The following is a 27,520-nucleotide window of genomic DNA, read 5'->3' as shown; positions in this document are numbered from 1 at the left end:
AGCGAGCTGCCATGTCCTGTGTCCTGACACCTTTCTATCATAGCCAGCAGTGGTCAGGGGTCAGCATGGACGCTCTGACCCCTCTGTGACTACATCCCCCATACACAGCGAGCTGCCATGTCCTGTGTCCTGATACCTTTCTATCATAGCCAGCAGTGGTCAGGGGTCAGCATGGGTGCTCTGACCTCTCTGTGACTACACCCCCCATACACAGCGAGCTGCCATGTCCTGACACCTTTCTATCATAGCCAGCAGTGGTCAGGGGTCAGCATGGGTGCTATGACCCTTCTGTGACTACACCCCCCATACACAGCGTGCTGCCATGTCCTGTGTGTCCTGACACCTTTCTATCATAGCAAGCAGTGGTCAGGGATCAGCATGGACGCACTGACCTCTCTGTGACTACACCCCCTATACACAGCGAGCTGCCATGTCCTGTGTGTCCTGACACCTTTCTATCATAGCCAGCAGTGGTCAGGGGTCAGCATGGGTGCTATGACCCTTCTGTGACTACACCCCCCATACACAGCGAGCTGCCATGTCCTGTGTGTCCTGACACCTTTCTATCATAGCCAGCAGTGGTCAGGGGTCAGCATGGGTGCTCTGACCCTTCTGTGACTACATCCCCCATACACAGCGAGCTGCCATGTCCTGTGTGTCCTGACACCTTTCTATCATAGCCAGCAGTGGTCAGGGGTCAGCATGGGTGCTATGACCCTTCTGTGACTACACCCCCCATACACAGCGAGCTGCCATGTCCTGTGTGTCCTGACACCTTTCTATCATAGCCAGCAGTGGTCAGGGGTCAGCATGGGCGCTCTGACCCCTCTGTGACTACACCCCCCATACACAGCGAGCTGCCATGTCCTGTGTGTCCTGACACCTTTCTATCATAGCCAGCAGGGGTCAGGGGTCAGCATGGGTGCTATGACCCTTCTGTGACTACACCCCCCATACACAGCGTGCTGCCATGTCCTGTGTGTCCTGACACCTTTCTATCATAGCCAGCAGTGGTCAGGGATCAGCATGGGCGCTCTGACCCTTCTGTGACTACATCCCCCATACACAGCGAGCTTCCATGTCCTGTGTGTCCTGACACCTTTCTATCATAGCCAGCAGTGGTCAGGGATCAGCATGGGCGCTCTGACCCTTCTGTGACTACATCCCCCATACACAGCGAGCTGCCATGTCCTGTGTGTCCTGACACCTTTCTATCATAGCAAGCAGTGGTCAGGGGTCAGCATGGGTGCTATGACCCTTCTGTGACTACCCACCCCATACACAGCGTGCTGCCATGTCCTGTGTGTCCTGACACCTTTCTATCATAGCCAGCAGTGGTCAGGGGTCAGCATGGGTGCTCTGACCTCTCTGTGACTACACCCCTCATACACAGCGAGCTGCCATGTCCTGTGTGTCCTGACACCTTTCTATCATAGCCAGCAGTGGTCAGGGGTCAGCATGGGCGCTCTGACCTCCCTGTGACTACACCCCCCATACACAGCGAGCTGCCATGTCCTGTGTGTCCTGACACCTCTCTATCATAGCCAGCAGTGGTCAGGGGTCAGCATGGGCGCTCTGACCTCTCTGTGACTGCACCCCATACACAGCGAGCTGCCATGTCCTGTGTGTCCTGACACCTCTCTATCATAGCCAGCAGTGGTCAGGGGTCAGCATGGGCGCTCTGACCTCTCTGTGACTACACCCACCATACACAGCGAGCTGCCATGTCCTGTGTGTCCTGACACCTTTCTATCATAGCCAGCAGTGGTCAGGGGTCAGCATGGGCGCTCTGACCTCCCTGTGACTACACCCCCCATACACAGCGAGCTGCCATGTCCTGTGTGTCCTGACACCTTTCTATCATAGCCAGCAGTGGTCAGGGGAAAGCATGGGTGCTCTGACCCCTCTGTGACTACACCCCCCATACACAGCGAGCTGCCATGTCCTGTGTGTCCTGACACCTTTCTATCATAGCCAGCAGTGGTCAGGGGAAAGCATGGGAGCTCTGACCTCTGTGACTACACCCCCCCATACACAGCGAGCTGCCATGTCCTGTGTCCTGACACCTTTCTATCATAGCCAGCAGTGGTCAGGGGAAAGCATGGGAGCTCTGACCTCTGTGACTACACCCCCCATACACAGGGAGCTGCCATGTCCTGTGTGTCCTGACACCTCTCTATCATAGCCAGCAAGTCTCTCCCCATCAGTAACCATCAGGTACTCACCTCTTCAGGGAATAAGTGCAGCCTCGTCATCATGGTTCTCCGGTGAAGGTTTTTCGGTAGCATCCCATACACGGCCTTTTTAACAATCTGAAAGATGAAGACATGTGCGGTCAGACACGTGCGGTCAGACATGTGCGGTCAGACACGTGCAGGACTCCTGCAGAGAGCCAGACAATGACAGCTCTACTACATGCATATAGTGTATTACACCAAGCCAATGTCCGACATTACAAGATAACCTATGTGATACCTGCAGTAATGCCAGGAAAGGCGGGGGAGCGGGACAGGGGTCCTTCACGTGACACCCCCACTCCCTCAGCGAGCCTCATTAGCTAAATCTGGGAGATCCCGTTAGGTAGTGAGATCTTCATTTTCTCTTCCATCCTTCTACCTCCAAGTGCTGGTCCCCATCACAAAACGCAACAGCCCGGTTATTAGCGGACATGAATAGTGACGCGCCAGACATACATGGAGGATTACAGAATCCATGTCCATCATGGATTACCAAGCTCTAGAAGGAAGGAATGTGATCCCTACTCACAACAGTTATACCTCCCCGTATACGGAGCCCTAGATGACTGCAAATGGAATTTTTAACTTTAGACTTTGGATTCCCTTTTTTTCCCCACATACAAATATGATGGAGCCAGGGACGGGGGGGGGGGGGGGGGGGGGGGGGGCGACTCCTGCTCTGGGGGTCCTGTCCACAGATTACACGGCTGGCCGATTATTTTAAGGAACTACCATCAAAATCCATCAGGATAATCTAGCGACACTTCTCATAGATCCAGGCACAATGACTGTGGTAATCTTCTTATATTTGTTACCCTCTGCCTCATTCCTTCTAAATTATACTAATGAACCAGAAGGACTATGGGGGTGTTACCAGAGCCCCTCCGGGAAGTAGTTTCACAAGCTGTTACACTGTCCAGGAGCACTTTCCCCTCCCAATAAGTGAGATTACAGTAGGCAGAGGGAAGTGCTCCTGGACAGTGTAACAGCCTGTAAAGCTTTAGCAAAGAGGGACTCTGGTAACAGCTCCAGAGCCCTTCTGGTTTATAAGCATAATTAGGAAGGAAGGAGGCCATGGATAAGAAATATAAGAAGATTACCACAGTCCCGGTGCCTGGATCTATGAGTTTATCAGGATGGATTTTGATTTCATTTAAAGGGGTTTTCCAGGAATATGGAAAATTCCAAGAAAAGGGTGGGAAAAAAAATAAACACATTTACCACCCTGTGGCTTCTCGGTGGCACCGGTACTTGCGTTTTCAGTGGCGGCGGTGGTAAGCATTGGCAGAGTTTGGGTCAAAGGACTCATTTCATCCAATGAGTAAACCCCTTTCATACAAGAATTCCTAATGTGTTCAATGCCCTTACAAAATCCAAGTAATGTCAATATTCTGCAGTCTGGCACATAGAGGGGGAGAACCACAGCTGTTCTATACATTAATGTCCATCAGTGGAAGGAAAATCTCAGAATGAAAAGTTTTACTGCCATCTAGTGGTTACAAACAAACTGCGAGGTGGAAACAGAAGTTATACAACTAAGATTTATCACATATTGTATTCCAATAATTCACAGAATGAATGTATTTACATGAATCTGTACACCAGAGCTCACAATCTAATCCACTGATCTAAAGCCAATTTTATAGGAAGGTAAAAACTTCTCTGTGTGTGTATGAGATGTAGGAGGAAACCAGAATACAGATAGAGGCAGAGAATGGAGACTCCAGGCAGATGTTGCCCTCGATTTGAACTGAAGGTTACATGAATTTTTCACTTTATCTTAATGTGGTTTGTAGGTGAGTGTCTGCGTATTAGGATATAATAAAGATGCCAGATATAAGGAGAACCTTATGATGTTTGCTCTATGTCCATATCACCTTTGGGCCACACAAAATGAGGGAGTATGTGCTTAGGGAAGGCCATCAATATCTTAATGGTGAAGAACGACGCTGGCATTACAGAGATGAGCTACAATAATAAACTACAGTACTGCAATACCAGACATAGCCACTATAAATAACCATGACACTGTCTAGAAACAAAACAAAATATGCAGAATTTGCCCAAACAGCTAGTTCCTATATACTACTCCCATGTCCAAGAATATTAGTATAATACTGCCCCCTATGTACAAAAATATAACTATAATACTGCCCCCACGTACAATAATATAGATACTATAATACTGCCCCCCATGTACAAGAATATAACTACTATAATACTGCCCCCTATGTACAAGAATATAACTACTATAATACTGCCCCCTATGTACAAGAATATAACTACTATAATACTGCCCCCTATGTACAAGAATATAACTACTATAATACTGCCCCCATGTACAGGAATATAACTACTATAATACTGCCCCCTATGTACAAGAATATAACTACTATAATACTGCCCCCATGTACAAGAATATAACTACTATAATACTGTTCCCTATGTACAAGAATGTAACCACTATAATACTGCCCCTATGTACAAGAATATAACTACTATAATACTGCCCCCTATGTACAAGAATATAACTACTATAATACTGCCCCCTATGTACAAGAATATAACTACTATAATACTGCCCCCTATGTACAAGAATATAACTACTATAATACTGCCCCCTATGTACGGGAATATAACTACTATAATACTGCCCACCTATGTACAGGAATATAACTACTATAATACTGCCCCCTATGTACAAGAATATAACTACTATAATACTGCCCCCTATGTACAAGAATATAACTACTATAATACTGCCCCCTATGTACAAGAATATAACTACTATAATACTGCCCCCTATGTACAAGAATATAACTACTATAATACTGCCCACTATGTACAAGAATGTAACTACTATAATACTGCCCCCTATGTACAAGAATATAACTACTATAATACTGCCCCCTATGTACAAGAATATAACTACTATAATACTGCTCCCTATGTACAAGAATATAACTACTATAATACTGCCCCCTATGTACAAGAATATAACTACTATAATACTGCCCCCTATGTACAAGAATATAACTACTATAATACTGCCCCCTATGTACAAGAATATAACTACTATAATACTGCCCCCTATGTACAAGAATATAGCTACTATAATACTGCCCCCTATGTACAAGAATATAACTACTATAATACTGCCCACCTATGTACAGGAATATAACTACTATAATACTGCCCCCTATGTACAAGAATATAACTACTATAATACTGCCCCTATGTACAAGAATATAACTACTATAATACTCCCCCTATGTACAAGAATATAACTACTATAATACTGCTCCCTATGTACAAGAATATAACTACTATAATACTGCCCCCTATGTACAAGAATATAACTACTATAATACTGCCACCTATGTACAGGAATAACACTACTATAATACTGCTCCCTATGTACAAGAATATAACTACTATAATAATCTCCCCTATGTACAAGAATATAACTACTATAATACTGCCCTCTATGTACAAGAATATAACTACTATAATACTGCCCCCTATGTACAAGAATATAACTGCTATAATACTGCCCCCATGTACAAGAATATAACTACTATAATAATCTCCCCTATGTACAAGAATATAACTACTATAATACTGCCCCCATGTACAAGAATATAACTACTATAATAATCTCCCCTATGTACAAGAATATAACTACTATAATACTGCCCCCTATGTACAAGAATATAACTACTATAATACTGCCCTCTATGTACAAGAATATAACTACTATAATACTGCCCCCATGTACAAGAATATAACTACTATAATAATCTCCCCTATGTACAAGAATATAACTACTATAATACTGCCCCCTATGTACAAGAATATAACTACTATGATACTGCCCTCTATGTACAAGAATATAACTACTATAATACTGCCCCCATGTACAAGAATATAACTACTATAATACTACCCCCTAGGTACAAGAATATAACTACTATAATACTGTCCACTATGTACAAGAATATAACTACTATAATACTGCCCCCTATGTACAAGAATATTACCACTATAATACTACCCCCTAGGTACAAGAATATAACTACTATAATACTGCCTCCTATGTACAAGAATATAACTAGTATAATACTGCCCCCTATGTACAAGAATATAACTACTATAATACTGCCCCTATGTACAAGAATATAACTAGTATAATACTGCCCCCTATGTACAAGAATATAACTACTATAATACTGACCCCTATGTACAAGAATATAACTACTATAATACTGCCCCCTATGTACAAGAATATAACTACTATAATACTGCCCCCTATGTTCAAGAATATAACTACTATAATACTGCCCCCTATGTACAAGAATATAACTACTATAATACTGCCCCCTATGTACAGGGATATAACTACTATAATACTGCCTCCTATGTACAAGAATATAACTACTATAATACTGCCCCCTATGTACAGGAATATAACTACTATAATACTGCCCCCTATGTACAGGAATATAACTACTATAATATGCCCCCCTATGTACAAGAATATAACTACTATAATACTGTCCCCTATGTACAAGAATATAACTACTATAATAATCTCCCCTATGTACAAGAATATAACTACTATAATACTGCCCTCTATGTACAAGAATATAACTACTATAATACTGCCCCCTATGTACAAGAATATAACTGCTATAATACTGCCCCCATGTACAAGAATATAACTACTATAATAATCTCCCCTATGTACAAGAATATAACTACTATAATACTGCCCCCATGTACAAGAATATAACTACTATAATAATCTCCCCTATGTACAAGAATATAACTACTATAATACTGCCCCCTATGTACAAGAATATAACTACTATAATACTGCCCTCTATGTACAAGAATATAACTACTATAATACTGCCCCCATGTACAAGAATATAACTACTATAATAATCTCCCCTATGTACAAGAATATAACTACTATAATACTGCCCCCTATGTACAAGAATATAACTACTATGATACTGCCCTCTATGTACAAGAATATAACTACTATAATACTGCCCCCATGTACAAGAATATAACTACTATAATACTACCCCCTAGGTACAAGAATATAACTACTATAATACTGTCCACTATGTACAAGAATATAACTACTATAATACTGCCCCCTATGTACAAGAATATTACCACTATAATACTACCCCCTAGGTACAAGAATATAACTACTATAATACTGCCTCCTATGTACAAGAATATAACTAGTATAATACTGCCCCCTATGTACAAGAATATAACTACTATAATACTGCCCCTATGTACAAGAATATAACTAGTATAATACTGCCCCCTATGTACAAGAATATAACTACTATAATACTGACCCCTATGTACAAGAATATAACTACTATAATACTGCCCCCTATGTACAAGAATATAACTACTATAATACTGCCCCCTATGTTCAAGAATATAACTACTATAATACTGCCCCCTATGTACAAGAATATAACTACTATAATACTGCCCCCTATGTACAGGGATATAACTACTATAATACTGCCTCCTATGTACAAGAATATAACTACTATAATACTGCCCCCTATGTACAGGAATATAACTACTATAATACTGCCCCCTATGTACAGGAATATAACTACTATAATATGCCCCCCTATGTACAAGAATATAACTACTATAATACTGTCCCCTATGTACAAGAATATAACTACTATAATACTGCCCCTATGTACAAGAATATAACTAGTATAATACTGCCCCCTATGTACAAGAATATAACTAGTATAATACTGCCCCCTATGTACAAGAATATAACTACTATAATACTGCCCCCTATGTACAAGAATATAACTACTATAATACTGCCCCCTATGTACAAGAATATAACTACTATAATACTGCCCCCTATGTACAAGAATATAACTACTATAATACTGCCCCCTATGTACAAGAATGTAACTACTATAATACTGCCCCCTATGTACAGGAATATAACTACTATAATACTGCCCCCTATGTACAGGAATATAACTACTATAATACTGACCCCTATGTACAAGAATATAACTACTATAATACTGCCCCCTATGTACAAGAATATAACTACTATAATACTGCCCCCTATGTACAAGAATATAACTACTATAATACTGCCCCCTATGTACGGGAATATAACTACTATAATACTGCCCCCTATGTACAGGAATATAACTACTATAATACTGCCCCCTATGTACAGGAATATAACTACTATAATACTGCCCCCTATGTACAAGAATATAACTACTATAATACTGCCCCCTATGTACAGGAATATAACTACTATAATACTGCCCCCTATGTACAAGAATATAACTACTATAATACTGCCCCCTATGTACAAGAATATAACTACTATAATATGCCCCCCTATGTACAAGAATATAACTACTATAATACTGCCCCCTATGTACAAGAATATAACTACTATAATACAGCCCCCTATGTACAAGAATATAACTACTATAATACTGCCCCTATGTACAAGAATATAACTACTATAATACTGCCCCCTATGTACAAGAATATAACTACTATAATACTGCCCCCTATGTACAAGAATATAACTACTATAATACTGCCCCCTATGTACAAGAATATAACTACTATAATACTGGCCCCATGTGCAATAATATAACTACTATAATACTGCCCCCCATGTACAAGAATATAACTACTATAATACTGCCCCCTATGTACAAGAATATAACTACTATAATATGCCCCCCTATGTACAAGAATATAACTACTATAATACTGCCCCCTATGTACAAGAATATAACTACTATAATACTGCCCCCTATGTACAAGAATATAACTACTATAATACTGCCCCCTATGTACAAGAATATAACTACTATAATACTGCCCCCTATGTACAAGAATGTAACTACTATAATACTGCCCCCTATGTACAGGAATATAACTACTATAATACTGCCCCCTATGTACAGGAATATAACTACTATAATACTGACCCCTATGTACAAGAATATAACTACTATAATACTGCCCCCTATGTACAGGGATATAACTACTATAATACTGCCTCCTATGTACAAGAATATAACTACTATAATACTGCCCCCTATGTACAAGAATATAACTACTATAATACTGCCCCCTATGTACAAGAATATAACTACTATAATACTGCCCCCTATGTACGGGAATATAACTACTATAATACTGCCCCCTATGTACAGGAATATAACTACTATAATACTGCCCCCTATGTACAGGAATATAACTACTATAATACTGCCCCCTATGTACAAGAATATAACTACTATAATACTGCCCCCTATGTACAGGAATATAACTACTATAATACTGCCCCCTATGTACAAGAATATAACTACTATAATACTGCCCCCTATGTACAAGAATATAACTACTATAATATGCCCCCCTATGTACAAGAATATAACTACTATAATACTGCCCCCTATGTACAAGAATATAACTACTATAATACAGCCCCCTATGTACAAGAATATAACTACTATAATACTGCCCCTATGTACAAGAATATAACTACTATAATACTGCCCCCTATGTACAAGAATATAACTACTATAATACTGCCCCCTATGTACAAGAATATAACTACTATAATACTGGCCCCATGTGCAATAATATAACTACTATAATACTGCCCCCCATGTACAAGAATATAACTACTATAATACTGCCCCCTATGTACAAGAATATAACTACTATAATATGCCCCCCTATGTACAAGAATATAACTACTATAATACTGCCCCCTATGTACAAGAATATAACTACTATAATACTGCCCCCTATGTACAAGAATATAACTACTATAATACTGCCCCCTATGTACAAGAATATAACTACTATAATACTGCCCCCTATGTACAGGAATATAACTACTATAATACTGCCCCTATGTACAAGAATATAACTACTATAATACTGCCCCCTATGTACAAGAATATAACTACTATAATACTGGCCCCATGTGCAATAATATAAGTACTATAGAAATATATTTAGTTATCAGACATCAGGCCGTTCGGTGTCTCCTCTAGTAGCGGCAGGTGAAATCTTAACTATTATGATCTCTCCATTAACATTTCTCCCTTTGGCAAAAAGAGGTAAAATATTACCGTGTGTAAATGATTTATGCCGTCAGTGGATGTAGCCCGGGGATGGAGGACTGGTACAGAGAAGAGAATCCTCTGTGGGGGATATGAGTGACGGGTGAGATCTGTCCTGTGATCACACGGGCACAGAGTAAAATATGCACTTGTCCCGTCACGACTGGGGGTGATGGGGTTAAGAATATGGCATGTTCATAATTTGTATCTGGAGAGAGAATGTACATGGCCCCTGCCAGTGATCCGGGCAGATCCCTTCAGTAGCAGCTCTCATCCTTGTCTCCTAGAACTGCACAATGGCCGCCCATAGGAAAATCAGCTACTTACCTGACTGGAAGATCAGAGGTCAGACAGGTGAACTCCAGTATCAGGTTGCCCATGCCAAGTACAGAGATGCTGCCAACTCACAGTTAAAGGGGGTGTCATGGGAATCATTAAACCCTAAAATAGGATTTACCAACCACGGTTCCTTGAGACTTTATTAAAAAAATACTGAAGGACCCATAAAGTCAAACAATGCTACAAAAAAAGTCACAAGTTCTGATGTTTTTTTGGGATAATTTTTTTGGTTGTCGATGTTCTGTCTATTATTATGATTGGGATCTGATCTTTGAGGCCCCTGACAGTCTTACCTCTGGGTGGTCCTGGTAACTTACAATGCAGTAAGTGACGGCACTGCATCTTATAATGGATTACCGTATTTTTCGGACTAGAAGGCGCACAAAAAATCCTTGGATTTACTCAAATCAAAAGGTGCGCCTTATAGTCCAGTGCGCCTTATATATGAACCTTACTTACAGATAACAGCTGCCTTGAACTGTGCACAGGTCTGCCACCTGCTGGTCATTCACCCTTATATATATGAACCTAGACGTTTTAACAGGAATTTATTGATGGTGTGCCTTATAATCCGAAAAATACGGTAATCTCTTAAAAAATCCATCATGATAAACCAGGGAAATTACTCATAGATCCAGACACTGTAACTGTGGTAATCTTCTTATATTTGTTATTCATGGTCTCCTTCCTTCTAAAATCCACTTTAACAATTATGCTAATGAGCCAGGAGTGCTATGGGGGGGGCGTTACCAGAGCCGCTCCTTGCTGTAGTTTCCAAGCTGTTACACTTTTATCCCCCCTCAGCACTTTCCTCTCCCTCTGCCCTATGTAATTTCATGGCAGCAGAGTAAGTCTGAAGACACAGCAAGAGGGGGAAGTGTTCCTTTGAAGCTACAGCACAGAGGGGCTCTGGTAACACCCCACCATACCTCTTCTGGCTCCTAAGCATAATTTTAAAAGTTGATTTTAGAAGGAAGAAGGCCATGGATAACAAAAATAAGAAGATACCACAGTCCCGGTGCCTGGATCTATGAGTAATGTCCCTGGTGTATCAGGATGGATTTTCATGGTAGATTTCCTGTAACCGTGATGTAATGGTGACCTGGGTTACTCACAGCAGTGGGGTCCTTCCGGTGGAGGGCAGCTGCTGTGACTTGTTTAAAGCCTCCGGGATATCTGAAAATTAAGAAATTATTAAGAGTTATTAGTATCCTGAAAGACCCAAATCAAGACAACTAAGATCGCGTAAAGATCAGGTGTAGTCCCTGTTCTTTGTCACAGGCTGAAACTTAGGCTACCTGTAGGTGACCTTGACCCTCCTGGCTATAAACGAGTGATCACTTGACCACGACAGGAGCGGGATCCCACGGCACGGTCTCGCGTGTATATTTTTGGCTATATGAGCAATGTATATATATATATATATTTTCAGCAGGATTTTTATGTCTAGTGGTCATAGGAGATGGTTATAACTACATCCTATGCCAGTGAAAGGAGCTGAGCTGTAATACCAAATACCACCACTATACAAAGTGCAGCGCTGTGCATGGTAGGAATATCCCAGACCGCCCCTTTAACTTACCCTGTATGTGAAGAATAAACTTTCTGTTCCCATTTATTTCCGGAGAAGGCGATGTGTCCGGTGTTCTTCACCACCACGTGGTCTCCGCAGTCACCTGCACGACACAGACCACAACATCACTATCCCTCCGCCTGAGCGCAAGGAGAATCACATATTTCTTATACTAATCAGTAAGTGGTCAATAACTTTTCAACAAACTGACTGCAAGAATCTGTGTAATATCCTATCAGAGGAAAGTGCTTCCTTCTCCTATTACTTTGGCTCTTATCATCCTCCCTCCTTTCCTAACAATCCGTTTTTTTACTGCTTTATTTCTGTAAATTCGGTCTTGCTAGCAAGAGGACAGCAGCTCAGTGAGGGGCAGATTACATGGCTGTCTATGGAGGAGGGAGGGGGAGGAGGGAGTCACAGCAGCTAGATCTCCTACTAGCAACTAGAAGTGAACTGAAATTCACACACAAGGTGACAGAGATACTAGAAAACGATGAGATTGTACATTTTATGTTGTATGTTATGTTTATGTTCCGTCGCCTGTTATTTATGCGTTCCTTTACGGAGAAAAGGAAAACTTTTTTCCGTTTGAAAAATTGTAAATCTGATCATTTTTACATTGATGTCAATGTGAGATGGAGAGAGAGAGATGGATATAGATAGACACAGATAGAGGTATATTATGGGGGGATTTATCTTAAGACTCTTAGAGGTAAAACTGTTCTAGTTGCCCATTGAAACCAATCAGAGCTCAGCTTTCATTTTATAAACAGTTGTGGAAAAATGAAAGCTGAGCTCTGATTGGTTGCCATGAGCAACTAGAACAGGCCTGCTCAAAGAGACGTCAGAGAGATACAGCGAGTTAGATAGATGTACAGAAGACAGATCGATGATTTGTCATAATAAACTCTTAATTAACTCTTATATCGAGTTTATTTATCATCCATTTTTTTCTTTGACGGAGTTATATATAGGGAAAAGCGGAGTGTGAACTTCGCCTAACAGACTACAATGTTAATGTCTTGTCAGATCCTACATATTCATCGTTTATAGAGAAGCAGCCACAACGCACATCCTGAAGTCACAGAGCCACACAGGACTGCGCGCGAGCTGCATACACAAGACGGCAGGACTGCGCGCGAGCTGCATACACAAGACGGCAGGACTGCGCGCGAGCTGCATACACAAGACGGCAGGACTGCGCGCGAGCTGCATACACAAGACGGCAGGACTGCGCGCGAGCTGCATACACAAGACGGCAGGACTGCGCGCGAGCTGCATACACAAGACGGCAGGACTGCGCGCGAGCTGCATACACAAGACGGCAGGACTGCGCGCGAGCTGCATACACAAGACGGCAGGACTGCGCGCGAGCTGCATACACAAGACGGCAGGACAGCGCGCGAGCTGCATACACAAGACGGCAGGACTGCGCGCGAGCTGCATACACAAGACGGCAGGACTGCGCGCGAGCTGCATACACAAGACGGCAGGACTGCGCGCGAGCTGCATACACAAGACGGCAGGACTGCGCGCGAGCTGCATACACAAGACGGCAGGACTGCGCGCGAGCTGCATACACAAGACGGCAGGACTGCGCGCGAGCTGCATACACAAGACGGCAGGACTGCGCGCGAGCTGCATACACAAGACGGCAGGACTGCGCGCGAGCTGCATAAACAAGACGGCAGGACTGCGCGCGAGCTGCATAAACAAGACGGCAGGACTGCGCGCGAGCTGCATACACAAGACGGCAGGACTGCGCGCGAGCTGCATACACAAGACGGCAGGACTGCGCGCGAGCTGCATACACAAGACGGCAGGACTGCGCGCGAGCTGCATACACAAGACGGCAGGACTGCGCGCAAACTGCATACACAAGACGGCAGGACTGCGCGCGAGCTGCATACACAAGACGGCAGGACTGCGCGCGAGCTGCATACACAAGACGGCAGGAGTTTTTGTTGATGAAATTTACAAAAGTTGAGTGGAGAAATGTTTTTTCCCTATGGAATTTCCTCCAGAAAGGTCAGATGGAGGTAATAGCGGCCCCCATACTCGTATGCTTGGTATGTACAGGTCCTATTAGCCACGTGTCAGTCAGAGGAAGCATCATGGCTACCGGCGAGATCCATTACCGGTCCGGCACTAGAAGATGAATCGCCTACTAATGTGGAGGTCTCATAAGTGAAGACAGTCACCGAAACGCCCCATGAAAAATCCTGTCAGCACCCAACGAAGTAACGTGATCACGATTCTAGGACCCCCCGGGGGCCTGACCATATCCAGACATAAATGTGCCTTATGTGTAAAGTAAAAAACATAAAACATGAGAGATATCACCCAGAGCGGGATGATAGCCATCTCCATTCCTGACATACCGGAGACACCACCGAGGGATTAACCCCGTGTACAGCAAGAGATACACTGACCCCCAGTGTATACATCCAGCCCCATGAAGGAAAAGGGTCCAAAAACCCATTGGGGAATCAAAAAGGAAACAAACTATCCATAGGTCTTCAATATCACATTAGTGGGGTCCAGCACCAGGAACGGAGAAGGGTCCCGGAAGCAGACAGCATGCTCTCCACGCAGTGCTCACACCAGGAATTAAGGAAAACCCACTTGGGCCCGGCGGGGGTGGCAAATGATTTGGTCTTCTTGGACCATCACTTCCTCCAAACACATAAATAATGGTATGATTACACATCTCTCCAGGGACAATACCTGTCTGTATACAGATAAGAGCACAGCAGTGCGAGGACACTCCCACAGTGCACTTGGGGAAGCTACAATCCTGGAATATGAATCCATATTTCACAGTTCTGCTGCTACTGACAACATACACAAAGGTCTGATTATGGATCTCTGCAGGGACAATACCTAACACTGACTGCAGGGATCACAGAGAACAACAGTGTGAGGACACTTTGAGAAGCCAATATCCTGAACTATAAATCAGTATTTTACAGTCCTGGTGCCACATGAAAGTATGATTGCAAACCTAACACTGGCTGCACAGAGCACAGCAGTGTGAGGACACGCCTTCAGTCCACTTGGAGAAGTTATCGTCCCAAAATAGAAATCCATATTTCATAGTTCTGCTGCAACTCAAAACACATATGAATGTATGATTACACAGCTCTAATACCATCCACAGAGAACACAGCAGTGTGAGGACACACCCCTGGTGCACTTGTACAAGTTTCAACCCTGAAATTTTAATCCACAAAGGTTTGATTACCCAGCACTCCAGGGACAATACCCAACACTTGCTGCATAGATATAAGAGCACAGCAGTGTGAGGAGTTGGGGAAGCTACAATCCTGGAATAGTAATCAACGTTTCGTGATCCTGCTGCTACCATCAATATACGCAGTGGTATGATTACACATCTCTTCAGGGACAATGCCAGTAGCTGCAGTCTGTATGGTCACACCTGCTGATAGTTTCCTTTTAACCCCTATAGTCTGGTGTCATCTGCTTTTGGCAGTACGGATGACACTAAACATAGATGACCCACCATGACAGAGAGATGGTAGTATAGATCCCCCCCATAAGGTATAATGATGCTAAACTTGTAGACTAGGCAGGAGGGGGGGAGGGGTCACATCTAGCAGACAGGACAGATCCAGCGTGTGACCTCCACATAGGCTCCACGTGGTGTATAACTCCAGCAGCTGTCACTCGAGTATTCACATATGACAGACGCCTCAGAGACAAGGTCAGCCGATCAAGTCTCGACACCTACAGAAGATAGCCACATCATGAGACGTGTATGGCTGCTGCGAGACTGCTCAGAGCCACAGTGCGAGACTGCTCAGAGAAGATAGCCACATCATGAGACGTGTATGGCTGCTGCGAGACTGCTCAGAGATGATAGCCACATCACGAGATGTGTATGGCCGAAGTGAGACTGCTCAGAGCCACAGTGCGAGACTGCTCAGAGATGATAGCCATATCATGAGACTTGTATGGCTGCTGTGAGACTGCTCAGAGATGATAGCCACATCATGAGACTTGTATGGCTGCTGTGAGACTGCTCAGAGATGATAGCCACATCATGAGACTTGTATGGCTGCTGTGAGACTGCTCAGAGATGATAGCCACATCATGAGACTTGTATGGCTGCTGTGAGACTACTCAGAGATGATAGCCACATCATGAGACTTGTATGGCTGCTGTGAGACTGCTCAGAGATGATAGCCACATCATGAGACGTATGGCCGCTGCGAGACTGCTCGGAGATGATACCCACATCGTGAGACATTTATGGCCGCTACGAGACTGCTCAGAGATGACAGCCACAGTGCAAGACATGTATGGCCGCCGTGAGACTGCTCAGAGATGACAGCCACAGTGTGAGACATGTATGGCCGCCGTGAGACTGCTCAGAGATGACAGCCACAGTGTGAGACATGTATGGCCGCCGTGAGACTGCTCAGAGATGACAGCCACAGTGTGAGACATGTATGGCCGCCGTGAGACTGCTCAGAGATGACAGCCACAGTGCGAGACATGTATGGCCGCCGTGAAACTGCTCAGATACACTGTGTTATGGAGGATGATTCATGGCCACATCTATCAGTGGGGATCTCACATTATATACACGACCGCAAAGCATCCGCCGGATGACGAGCGATTACAAGACGCTCTTGTAACCCGGTGTCAGTCCTCTCTAGGGGTAATGGATGATTTACACAGATCTGACTCCAGTATATTACACCTGACAGGAGAACGAGACGTCTACCAGGTGCAGCATTGTGTAGGACACTGTATGACCTTTCCACATGTATCTATCTCATTTCTGAATCTTCTACCAATTATGAGAAGATGCAATTTTTAACTTTATGCAAATAATCTTCTCAGTGCTCTAGGGGCGGGGCTGTGTCCGTAGGTGCAACCAGGTTTCATCATTCTCCAATGCCCCTTTCCACCCCTTTACATGATATCTGGTCCTCCAGTAGTCACAGTCTGGAGCACAGAGAAGCTCATCTGCAGAAATCTAGAATTTACAGGGTACCTGTCACCAGGTTTTACCCCACTAACTTACTAGCCCCCTCAGGTAGAGGATGAAATATCTTTTATACAATTCTCTCTTTTATGTGAAGTCTAAGTACATAGTTAGGAATGCGAGTTGCAGATAAAGTTCCAGTTTCCACAAATTTATTTAGTGGTGACTATGTCTGGTTCTGTAGCTCACAGAACAATAATGAAATCTGAAATTTGAGATTCTTATCTTTAATATGACACCAGCAGCATGCTTCTTGGTGCTATAGAAAAGAAGATAGGCACTTCTGAATTGACTCTCACTCTGCAGCCTCTAAACTTGACTCGTCTCATGTGCAAATGAGGTGAGGGGAGTCATTTTTGCATTACTTGGAGAGGGGGGTGGTAGTTTAGCAGGGTACAATCTGGTGACAGGTTCCCTTTAAATGTGTTGTCCAAAGTTTGCTTGTGATTTCCAAACCACAGGACTAGAGTACAGGAGTCCTGTTCTAACTAAAGGGTGGAGCAGCAGGTTAAACGTGCCCACTGCCAGTCCGTTCATTAGTATGGGAACATAAGCAATTGCTGAGCACAGTGCCCGGGTCTCTTATTCCCTGTGACAGTGCTAGTGATAACCAGGCAATTTCCAATACTTCCATACTATTGGAGTGGCAGTAGGCACGCTCAACCTGCCGCTCAGCCAACTGTGAGAAATGGATCCTCATACTCTGGGGATCACTGGTGGTCCATTTCTCGTGATCATAGGGGGGGTCCCAGCAGTTGGATCGTTGGATCGTCACCAATCACTTTGTTATCTCCAATCCTGCTGGTCTCACTTCTGGGATGATTTTGGAGTGGGTGGCCCACGTCATATTCTAAAGATAACCAAACACTTCAGATAATTATCAGATGACACCTATTTGGTGGACCCTTCCTTGTACACTGGAGAGCAAAATTAGAGAACACCTATGTGATTATATCCTGACATGAGTAACAGGTCAGTATTTTAAGCTTATTTCCTTTTCTAAAGCACAGAATAAAAATATAAATGAGATCATTGTAAGAGACACTGATCACTATTAGAGAACACTTTGGATATCTGCAAGTTTTTGGTGTTAATGTGGCCCCTGGTGCTAAATTCCATAGTGATCTGACAAACCCAATGTAAGTGGCGCCGTACTTTCCAGTTTTCACTGACTTGGCAAAAATGTTGTGCCGTTCCAAAGTGACTGAAACCCACCCAGCAGCCGGTTGTCCAGATAAAGGGGTGACCCGATTAGCCATAGTAAGAGAAGTTGGTCACCCCAAGTCTGTGATGTCGAGAATATTGCATCTTTGCAACATCACAAACTCATTCAAGTCCCCCAAGAAGGCTGCTCACCCTCTAAAAGACAGAGGGAGGAAATGTGATCCACAGTTCATTTTAGTGATGAAATAAAGTTTCATTTATTTGAGTCTAATGAGAAACATAATGTTCTTTGAAAAAATAAGGAAAGATTGAACCCAAAGTGTGTAAAGAAGTCAGTGAAATGTGGTGGAGGAAGTGTCATGTTTTGGGAAATGTTTTCTGAACCTCTCTTACAGCTACATGGCAGAGCGAATGCAAGTTTGTATCAGAACCTTCTTTAACAACACGTGGCTCCTTCCTTGTGTTCTTCACTCAATCAGCAGCAATTTTCATGCAGGACCATGTCCCCTGTCACACAGCAAATCAGGTAAAGCAGCTCCTTGTACCCAAAAACATTGACAGCTCAGAGTCCTCATCTAAACCCAATAGAAAACCTCGGGAAAATCCTTGGTGACAAGACACCCACAACAGTCACAGAACTGTGGAAGAGACTGGACGAAGAGCGGAGCAGATCCGTGTGAGAGACTAGTGAGGTCCTGCGGCCGGTACTGACACGTCTCCTGTCCTTACAATCTTACTCTGTGCTCCAGTCATTGCTGTTCTCCAATTACGATCATCACGTTTTATGGGGATATATTTTGGTATATGGTGACCCCTTATACCAGTGATGGGGAACCTTTTGGAGACAGAGTGCCTAAGCTACAACCAAAACCCACTTGTATGTCGCAAAGTGTCAACATGAGAATTTAAGCAGTAACTTATTGATCTCTGCTGTATCACAGGTTTTAATCGTATTCACCAATACAATAGAAAGATGATGGAGAAATTTTGTTTGTAGCTTCCCTCCAGGATCTCCTGAAGAGGAAGGATCAGGGGACCCAGAGCAGGAGCTCCAATGACAATCCATCTCTATCCACACCTTCTCTCTCCTCCTGTAGTCCTGGCAGCCAAGGTTGTATCTGGGAAACTGTGTTGGGGTGAAGTCCTGGGTGCCCACAGAAAGGGCTCTGAGTGCCACCTCTGGCACCCGTGCCATAGGTTCGCCACCACTGCCTTATACAAATAATCCATCAAATGTTGATTAATGGAGATTACATTATTTCCGGAAAAAAAATCAAGTGATCAGACATTGTTCTCTAATTTTGATCTCCATGCACCCAAGGCCAAACAGGGGTTACAGAAGAAGGAACTGCAATCACAGTCCCTGCTCCTGTGACTGCGGTGCCTGGTGATATTAGACAGATAAGGCACTTCTGCTGCAGACATCAAAGCAGGGTATGTTCATTGTAGTTGCTGTTGCAAAAGTACATCTCCCAGCATGCTCCATTTCCTTCTATGGGGCTTTCTATAACAGGAGCAGAGCAGGTGTGCATGCTGGGAGTTGTAGTGCGGAGAGTTTTTGAGCTTTAAATGTAGACAAGACCATCCACAACCACCAAGTGCCCACCGGCTGATCAGCGCATTCTTGTAATGAGAAGTATGTGCCCCCTCCCCTATCAGCGAGTGTGGATGTAGACTAGAAGACTCTGGAGGCAGGTGAGGTGCAGGCAGCTATGTGACTGGGGGGCAAGTGGCGTCTGTCCAGAAACCAGGAGAAATCTGTCAGAGAGAAAAGCAGCGGAGCTCCCCGTGCTGAGCAGCTGCCGGCGCGCGGAGGCATTATTAACATCTCCGGTGTGTTCCTACATGTCCCGCACGTAACCTGACAGCCGAAATGCGAGGATCGCTCACATTCCAGAGGGGATAGCGACTGCGGAGAGATGCCAGCGCTGCCCAGTATACTAGTGATGAAATCTATGGGCGGCCTCTGACACCCGATTATGGAGAGCAAATACTGGGGAGTGGTGGGGAGTTAACTCATATTCTAGTGCTAGGATATGACAGGGGAAGGACCCCCAGCAATACAAGGCATACAGAAGTGACTCATAGTACTGTAAACAGGATCAGAGAAGAGTACACCACCATGATAGAAAACTTACCAGCTCTGCAGCTTTTCCAATAATGAAGGTTCTCAATGGTGGGACTTCCACTAAACTTCACAGGGATTGTCTCAAGTTTTCACAAGTTATATAAGTTCTCTCTGATATACAGGGTAAGGGGTTACAAGATGATAGGTGGGAGTATGGAAGATTGGGGGTCCCATCCCCCAAATGATTAGAGGGACAGGATGTAAATTTCTCCTTGCTGTGGTAGTACAGGGCGTATGTGCCAAAAGGTTCTCCATTTATTAGGGAGAACAGGACCCACGATCTAGTGATTGGTGGGGTGCCTAGTGGGCGACCCACAATGATTACCAGATTATTCCTTATAATAGCTGCATAGCTGCCCTACCAGTCTTGTGATGAGAATTGAATGCACTGATCAGCTCAATTAAAGCAGAAAACAAAACTAAAAAAAAACAGCTCCACTCTCTGTATAGTGGCCAAGTTGTGTAAGTGCATATCCATTCTTTTGTATGGCAGCTGAACTGCTGTGACATAGTTTGGCCACTTCACAGAGGACGGAGCCACTTCTCAGGTTTGTGTCTCTGTATCACCTCAAGCACTGATTGGTGAGGACCCCAGTATCAGACCCCCGCCAACCTGATATATATACCCAATCCCATGAAAAGGTCGCCATCTTTAATAAGTAACCCTATTATAAAGGCCTGGCTCAATAGATTATATAAAGATTCCTTTAAAAACACCAGACTATTGCTATAGGCACTTACAGCCTGATCTAACACGGACATAAAGAGCCAAAAACTGCTCCCTACAAGAGACCATAAACAGGATACAGCCATTAGTATAGAGTACTGATACAGTCACATATGGATACAGTACACATACAGAACATATACAGTATAGCCTCACCAGGACGTCCACTATCACTTCCTTGTCCTGTGACGCCATCTACTGGCGAGAACAGGCAATACAGCTACTGTATGTTTTTAACCACCTAATAGGGGAGAAATTGCCGCCCACCTTATTTTAACCTGGCGCCCCCTGTACTTTCCGCCGAAAGAATGCAACAACCCCCGCATACCCTTATTATCAACAATCGCTGGCTGGTCCCTTTTGAGAATTACATCATATAAAAGAGTCTATTAGGCTGAAAGGTTTCGGGGGCATGACTGGAGCCCCTCTGGATCTGGTAGGAACCCTCTAACTGTCCCGCGCCCCCCCCCCCCCGCCCCTCCTGATGATGTCAGCCGGCTCTTGAAGCAGACGGGAGGAGGGGTCGCAGAGGTAGCAGGTGTATTAGAGGGGCTGCGCAGGTCACGTCATGCCGGACCACATCAGGGCTCAGGAAACCCCTCCCAGGAGCCCTTAAAGGGGTATTCTCATCTCAGCATTCACATTTAATTTAATTAATCTGCTATATATATATACACACATTTCTTCAATTAGAGGTTATTAAAATTTTTTTACCTGTGTGAAGATAATTTCTCACAAATGTAGTAATATGGTCCCTACAAGGACTGTATCCTTGGATACGACCACCTCTGCTGGAGGGATTGCACAAAAATACAAAAGGCTTTTGTATATGAAATGTCCGGGAGTTACTACATGTCCCGCACCCGTCCTGTGGTAATGATTGCAGAATTCAGGAGGTCAGGCAGGGCTCAATAGCGCATGTCTGGCCACCGCTGCCAGAGTGTGAGGTGGTCGTAACTGAGGAAGCTATGTGGTTTCTAAGGGACAACATGACTACATTTATGAGAAATTATCTTCACACAGAAACATTTTTTTTTTTAAAAACATCCAATTAAAGAAACGTTTACATATGATAAATGAATTAAATTAAATGTTAATGCCAAGATGGGAAAACCCCTTTAAGTATAATTTACATACCGACAAAAGTCATGATTATCTATATTAGTAGTATATCAGGGGTTAACCTTTTTAAACTCAACAAAGTACAATAGTCCGACCTTTATTTTTCTACAGCGTTGATGCAGATGAAGGTAAAACCCCCCCTATAGGACTGACCCCAATGCTGTTATGTTAAGGGTGGGAAAATTACTCAAGACAATGGGGCACATTTACTAAGGGCTTTGCAACACACTTTTTTCGGACTGTGCATGTTCTTCAATGTTAAAATGGCGTGCACAAGTATATAAGTGGCGGGTGCGCTGCGCGATTGTGTCGCACACGACCCTTCTATGGCGCAGCTGCGCTGTCCTCCACGCGACACAAATCAGGTGGCGTGCCATTGGACAATAAGGCTATATTCACACTGCCGTTGCCCGCCCGTACCGTACCGTACCGTAGCGGGCAACGGCAGTGTACGGGGAGAGGAGGAGGAGGTGAGCGCAGCTCACCCCCGCCCCTCTCCATAGCAACCAATGGCGCACGGTGCCGTATTACGGGAAAAGATAGAACAGGTCCTATCTTTTTCCCAGGTACGGAACGGTACGGTGCCGCACGTGTGCTGCACCGTACCGCTCCCGTAGGGTGCCGTGCGCCCATAGGAGTGTATGGGGGACGTATATTGGCCGTATATACGTCGGCCGTATATACGTCCTCCATACGTTCGTGTGAATGTAGCCTAAGACTGATTCGGACTGAGTGGGGATTTAACTTTCGAATTGCATGGCAAGACAGTGCACTTACATGCACCGGGATGAAGAAGGTGAACTCCGGCAGACCTGAGCGGGGATGCGACACATGCAGGATATCGGGCGCAGGATCTTAGTGAATCGCGGCACAGTGCATTATACACGGACAATGCACTTTCAGTGAACTCCTACGGACAGGTGAGTAAATGTGCCCCTTTACCTGGCGTCTACCTTTAAAGATAAGCTCCAGTCACGGCTGATTCAGTCAATTCTACCTTGTGCAGGGCCTGACGGCAGGTGTAGGACTCTATGTTCTGTCGAGGTTCTAGGATTACAGGCCCACTATTCAATGAATAAGCTTTGACTGGATTGTCCCTTTAAGTTTAGCACTTATATATTAAATATTCTTCCTAACAATTCTGCTGCATCTATTCGCACAATTCTCCATATTATTGTTCCTCTGAGATCTCATGTAAAACATTATGAATAAATTGACAACTTGATGTCGCCATCTGGGGGAATCTCTCTGCACGGTCTGCCATTTCAGATTGTATAGGGTCACTTCTATTTCACAACGCAAAACCCATTAGTCAATTTTGTCATCCATTTCTAGAACGAATAACAGGGGAACAGCACAATGTATTTACTGATAGATTCATATTAGGAGCGGTGATATTACCACTGTTAGACCAGCAGGAAGGGGGATGAAATGTCCTTTTCAGAATTCCCCCATTTTATGTAAAATATTACCTACTAATTAATTCTGTCCAGGCAGAAAAGACCCTATTTTAGAACAAGCAGGCAAAAACCTGGTGCAGACACCATAATATATCTGGGCCTGTGTCTTTTACTGTTCTTATCTCTGGTTCTGTAGCTCACAGAACCACAAGCCTGATGTCATCTGAAAGATGAGATTATTATGTTTAAAGGAAATCGACTATCAGCAATTTACTTATTTAGTAGACCTGGGTGGTAGATTCCCCAAATCTAACTAGTCCCTAATCACCTTTTATTATTTTCTAAAGCCTAGCCTATGTTTTCTATACTTTATTTATTTTCATGCAAATAAGCTGGAGAGGCTATTGAGTGACCTCTGTGAGTTTCGGGGGATAAGGCTACTGCAAGCCCCAAGTAGCCTTGCAGAGTCGCCCCCATCCCTACAAGTCCATGCTGCCTGTGAACACAGTAGCACTGCCCATCCAGGTGCAGTGGCTTCCAGGCATGGAGTAGCCTTGGCGTTGTTAGATTTGGGGAATCTACTGTCAGGATCTACGAAGCAAGTAAATTCCTGGCTGCTTGTACGACACCAGAAACATGTCTCTATGTTTAGAAACTGAAGACGTCTAACGCGATTCTAAAAGTCACCCCTTAGGTAAATCTGACACTTCTCTGCTCATTGTCACATGACTTGAGGCAATTTTTTTTTTTTTTTACAGGTAAATGGTTGTAATTTGACATAAAAGAGGAAATTCTAGAAAAGAAATGTACCCTAGGTGAAGGGGCTGCTAGTTTAATCGGGTACAATCTAGTGACCGAGTCTCTTTAATGGAAATGTACCATTTGATAAAAGCTTAAAAAAAAAAAAACAAAGAAAAAACCTACGCATACTCACCTCCTCTTCATCTTGATTCTGGCGTTTGTCTAATTTAATCTTGACACACCAGGGTGACCTGATAAAAAGCAGGCCAGAGTGCTGCGTTGTCCAGTTGATCCTTGCTAATTATTCACACACCCTGCATGACGTCACCTACCTCTCCAACAGGGGAGAGGGAGGTGGCGAGAGGTGTGAATAATTTGCAGCCTGGAGCGCCCAACATTGCGTCCTGCTTTTTATAACTTTTTCTTAGGTGATCTTGATGTGTCAAGATTAAGGAGGACAAGCACCAGAATCAAGATGCAGTAGAGGACAGGGGAGTATGCGTAGTTTTTCTTTAAGCCTGATGAGAATAAAGTGGAAACACCCTTTAAAAGGAAAACGGTTCTATAGTCCATCTGAAGAGTCAGATGCAACTTCCACATCCAATTAAAGGAAATCTTCCATTTGCTTTTATGCATTATGAACCAAACATACCTTGAGATTGCTGTAGCTACACTGATGCAGAAACATATCTTGTTTAATCCCTAAACTGAGTGGTTTTGCTAAAAAAAAAAAAAAAACTATTATAAAGTTATGATGAGGCTCGGTCGCTCCTGTGGCTGCCCCAGGGCTTCTCCTCTTACCCTAATTAAACACTGCTCCAGCCTTGTCCTGCCCATCATAAGCCAAGAATATGTCATCACTGTGTTGTCCCTGACAGGCAGAAGTAATCAATTGCTGCACCATCTCTTGAGTCATCCAGCTCAGGTTGATTAGTCCTGTCTGGACAGTTCAAGCAGCTCCTGTGTATGCGGAAGTAATTTGTATATGTACGGCAGCCAGTTCACCCAGCTTTCCGCAAGGTCCTGAATTTTATAATTGTTTTTTGAGCAAATCCACTCAGTTCTGGGATTGAACAAGATATGTTTCTGCATCAGTGTCACTAGAGCATTCTCAAGGTATGTTTGGTTCAAAAATGCATAAAACCCAAATGGTAGATTTCCTTGAAGTCTTCTCCTTCGAACCTGAGCAGCCACATAATATCCAGGTAGGTTGGGTTGTATGTGTCCTGCCCCAGCAGAAAATAAAACTTTTGCTTGGTTACTTAGAGAGGTCCCTGAACACAGATAAGACACTCAGGCTGGGAGATGGCATTGAGAAGGTAAATCTTTGCTAGGCTTGAAGAGAGTGACACTATGTTAAGCGCTGATACTCACTATACGCGTGGTACACGGGCTTGTGCAGTCCCTGCAGGCGGGTGGCGCACATGGCGGCAATCTTTCCCGGAGGCTGCATATTGGCATCAATGACGTACCACACCCTGGAGAACGTCGCCCATTGCTGATCAAGAAAGAACAGACATTTATAAATCACCATGTGTATAGGACAATGAATATCACAAAGCATGCTGGGAGTTGTAGTACTGTAATAACTTCAGTATTCAAGAAACATATACATTTGCGGGTCCCCAAAACTGCCTGCCACCCCCTCCGTAGTGAAAATTAGGAGGGGTGGTAAACATAAAGGTCTCTGAGATGAAAATATACCATTACACGCTTATACATATATCTATCTGTATATACTTAGTCTACATGCCAGTACCTGGGCAGCTCTGCTGTAACTCGCCATCACATGGAGGTCACCATGACACACAAGACTCAGCCTCTCAGACACTCCACCTTCTTTTACACACAAGAAAAAAAAAGTGTCTTCATTTTGAGGAGACATTTTTCTTGAGACTTTTTCTTTAGAGTTCAATGGAATACGGGCTACGACAAAATGGCCGCCGCCATATGTCATGTAGAGCATGATAAAAGTCATTGACGCATAATATTATATAAGTCTCGTCATATAATTCTTAACTAAATTTCTTACTCTGGAAACGTCCTTTGTTCAGAGATTGGTTGTAGGCTTGTAAGATAGCGGTGAAGTGACAAGTGAGGCGGAGTCAGAGCCCCAGGAACTTTAGCGAAGTGACGTAGTTCCCAGGGGGAAGGTTGCAATCGCTGTGACAGCTGGCGGAAGTGCGTCACTAGCGCGGCGATTTGATTTTCCCGGTCTGTATAGTGAAGTGCAGTGACGGAAGTCGGTGTCCGCGGCCTCTGTGCTCCCCTGAGGCGGCTGCTCGGGGTATATGGACCGCTACGTGCTAATTATTTACTGGCAGAAACAGCAGGAGCCGCCACAGCTCCCCTCAGGTATCACTCACTGTCATAGCACGGGGTGGCTGCTAGAGGGCGCTCACACATCACGACAGTTACCTCATGTCTGTGCGATATTGCAGCGATATCTGAGGGCTGGAGACTGACGGCTCTATAGAATTGTCCCTGAGAGGACGGAAGTCATATCATAGCCCCGCAATATGTATAATGCACCCAGGCTCTATAGTGCTCTTAGTGTTCTCCCCTTTGTTGATCCCCCCCCGCATGCTTTATATAGCGCTCTCCCCCCGCATGCTTTATATAGCGCTCTCCCCTTTGTTGCTTCCCCCGCATGCTCTATAGCGCTCTCCCCTTTGTTGATCCCCATATCGCATGCTCTATAGCGCTCTCCCCTTTGTTGCTCCCCCTATCGCATGCTCTATAGCGCTCTCCCCTTTGTTGCTCCCCCTATCGCATGCTCTATAGCGGTCTCCCCTTTGTTGCTCCCCCTATCGCATGCTCTATAGCGGTCTCCCCTTTGTTGCTCCCCCTATCGCATGCTCTATAGCGGTCTCCCCTTTGTTGCTCCCCCTA

At 44.0% G+C, this 27,520-nt stretch overlaps 2 protein-coding genes across 2 annotated transcripts in view; one reads left to right on the top strand and one right to left on the bottom strand.

The window, feature by feature from the left end:
- The window catches only part of MRPL13 (mitochondrial ribosomal protein L13), a 42,181-nt gene extending 15,642 nt beyond the window's left edge, over nucleotides 1-26,539 (bottom strand). Inside the window, exons 1-5 of the mRNA XM_072151248.1 lie at nucleotides 26,388-26,539; nucleotides 26,003-26,126; nucleotides 12,342-12,435; nucleotides 11,875-11,935; nucleotides 2,226-2,312 (exon numbers count right to left, since the gene is read on the bottom strand). Coding sequence (XP_072007349.1) covers nucleotides 2,226-2,312; nucleotides 11,875-11,935; nucleotides 12,342-12,435; nucleotides 26,003-26,126; nucleotides 26,388-26,513 — 492 coding nt within the window. The 5' untranslated portion in view covers nucleotides 26,514-26,539. The remainder of the gene's footprint in view (nucleotides 1-2,225; nucleotides 2,313-11,874; nucleotides 11,936-12,341; nucleotides 12,436-26,002; nucleotides 26,127-26,387) is intronic.
- Nucleotides 26,540-26,747: 208 nt separating this feature from the next.
- Nucleotides 26,748-27,520, top strand: part of MTBP (MDM2 binding protein) — a 32,360-nt gene continuing 31,587 nt past the window's right edge. Inside the window, exon 1 of the mRNA XM_072151247.1 lies at nucleotides 26,748-26,983. Within this exon, the coding sequence (XP_072007348.1) occupies nucleotides 26,920-26,983 (64 nt within the window). The 5' untranslated portion in view covers nucleotides 26,748-26,919. The remainder of the gene's footprint in view (nucleotides 26,984-27,520) is intronic.

Source organism: Engystomops pustulosus, chromosome 5 (assembly GCF_040894005.1).
Source record: "Engystomops pustulosus chromosome 5, aEngPut4.maternal, whole genome shotgun sequence".
In the NCBI taxonomy this organism is placed as follows: domain Eukaryota; kingdom Metazoa; phylum Chordata; class Amphibia; order Anura; family Leptodactylidae; genus Engystomops; species Engystomops pustulosus.
Note: the sequence above shows the minus strand (reverse complement) of the source record. Positions and strands in the feature narration are given on the sequence as shown.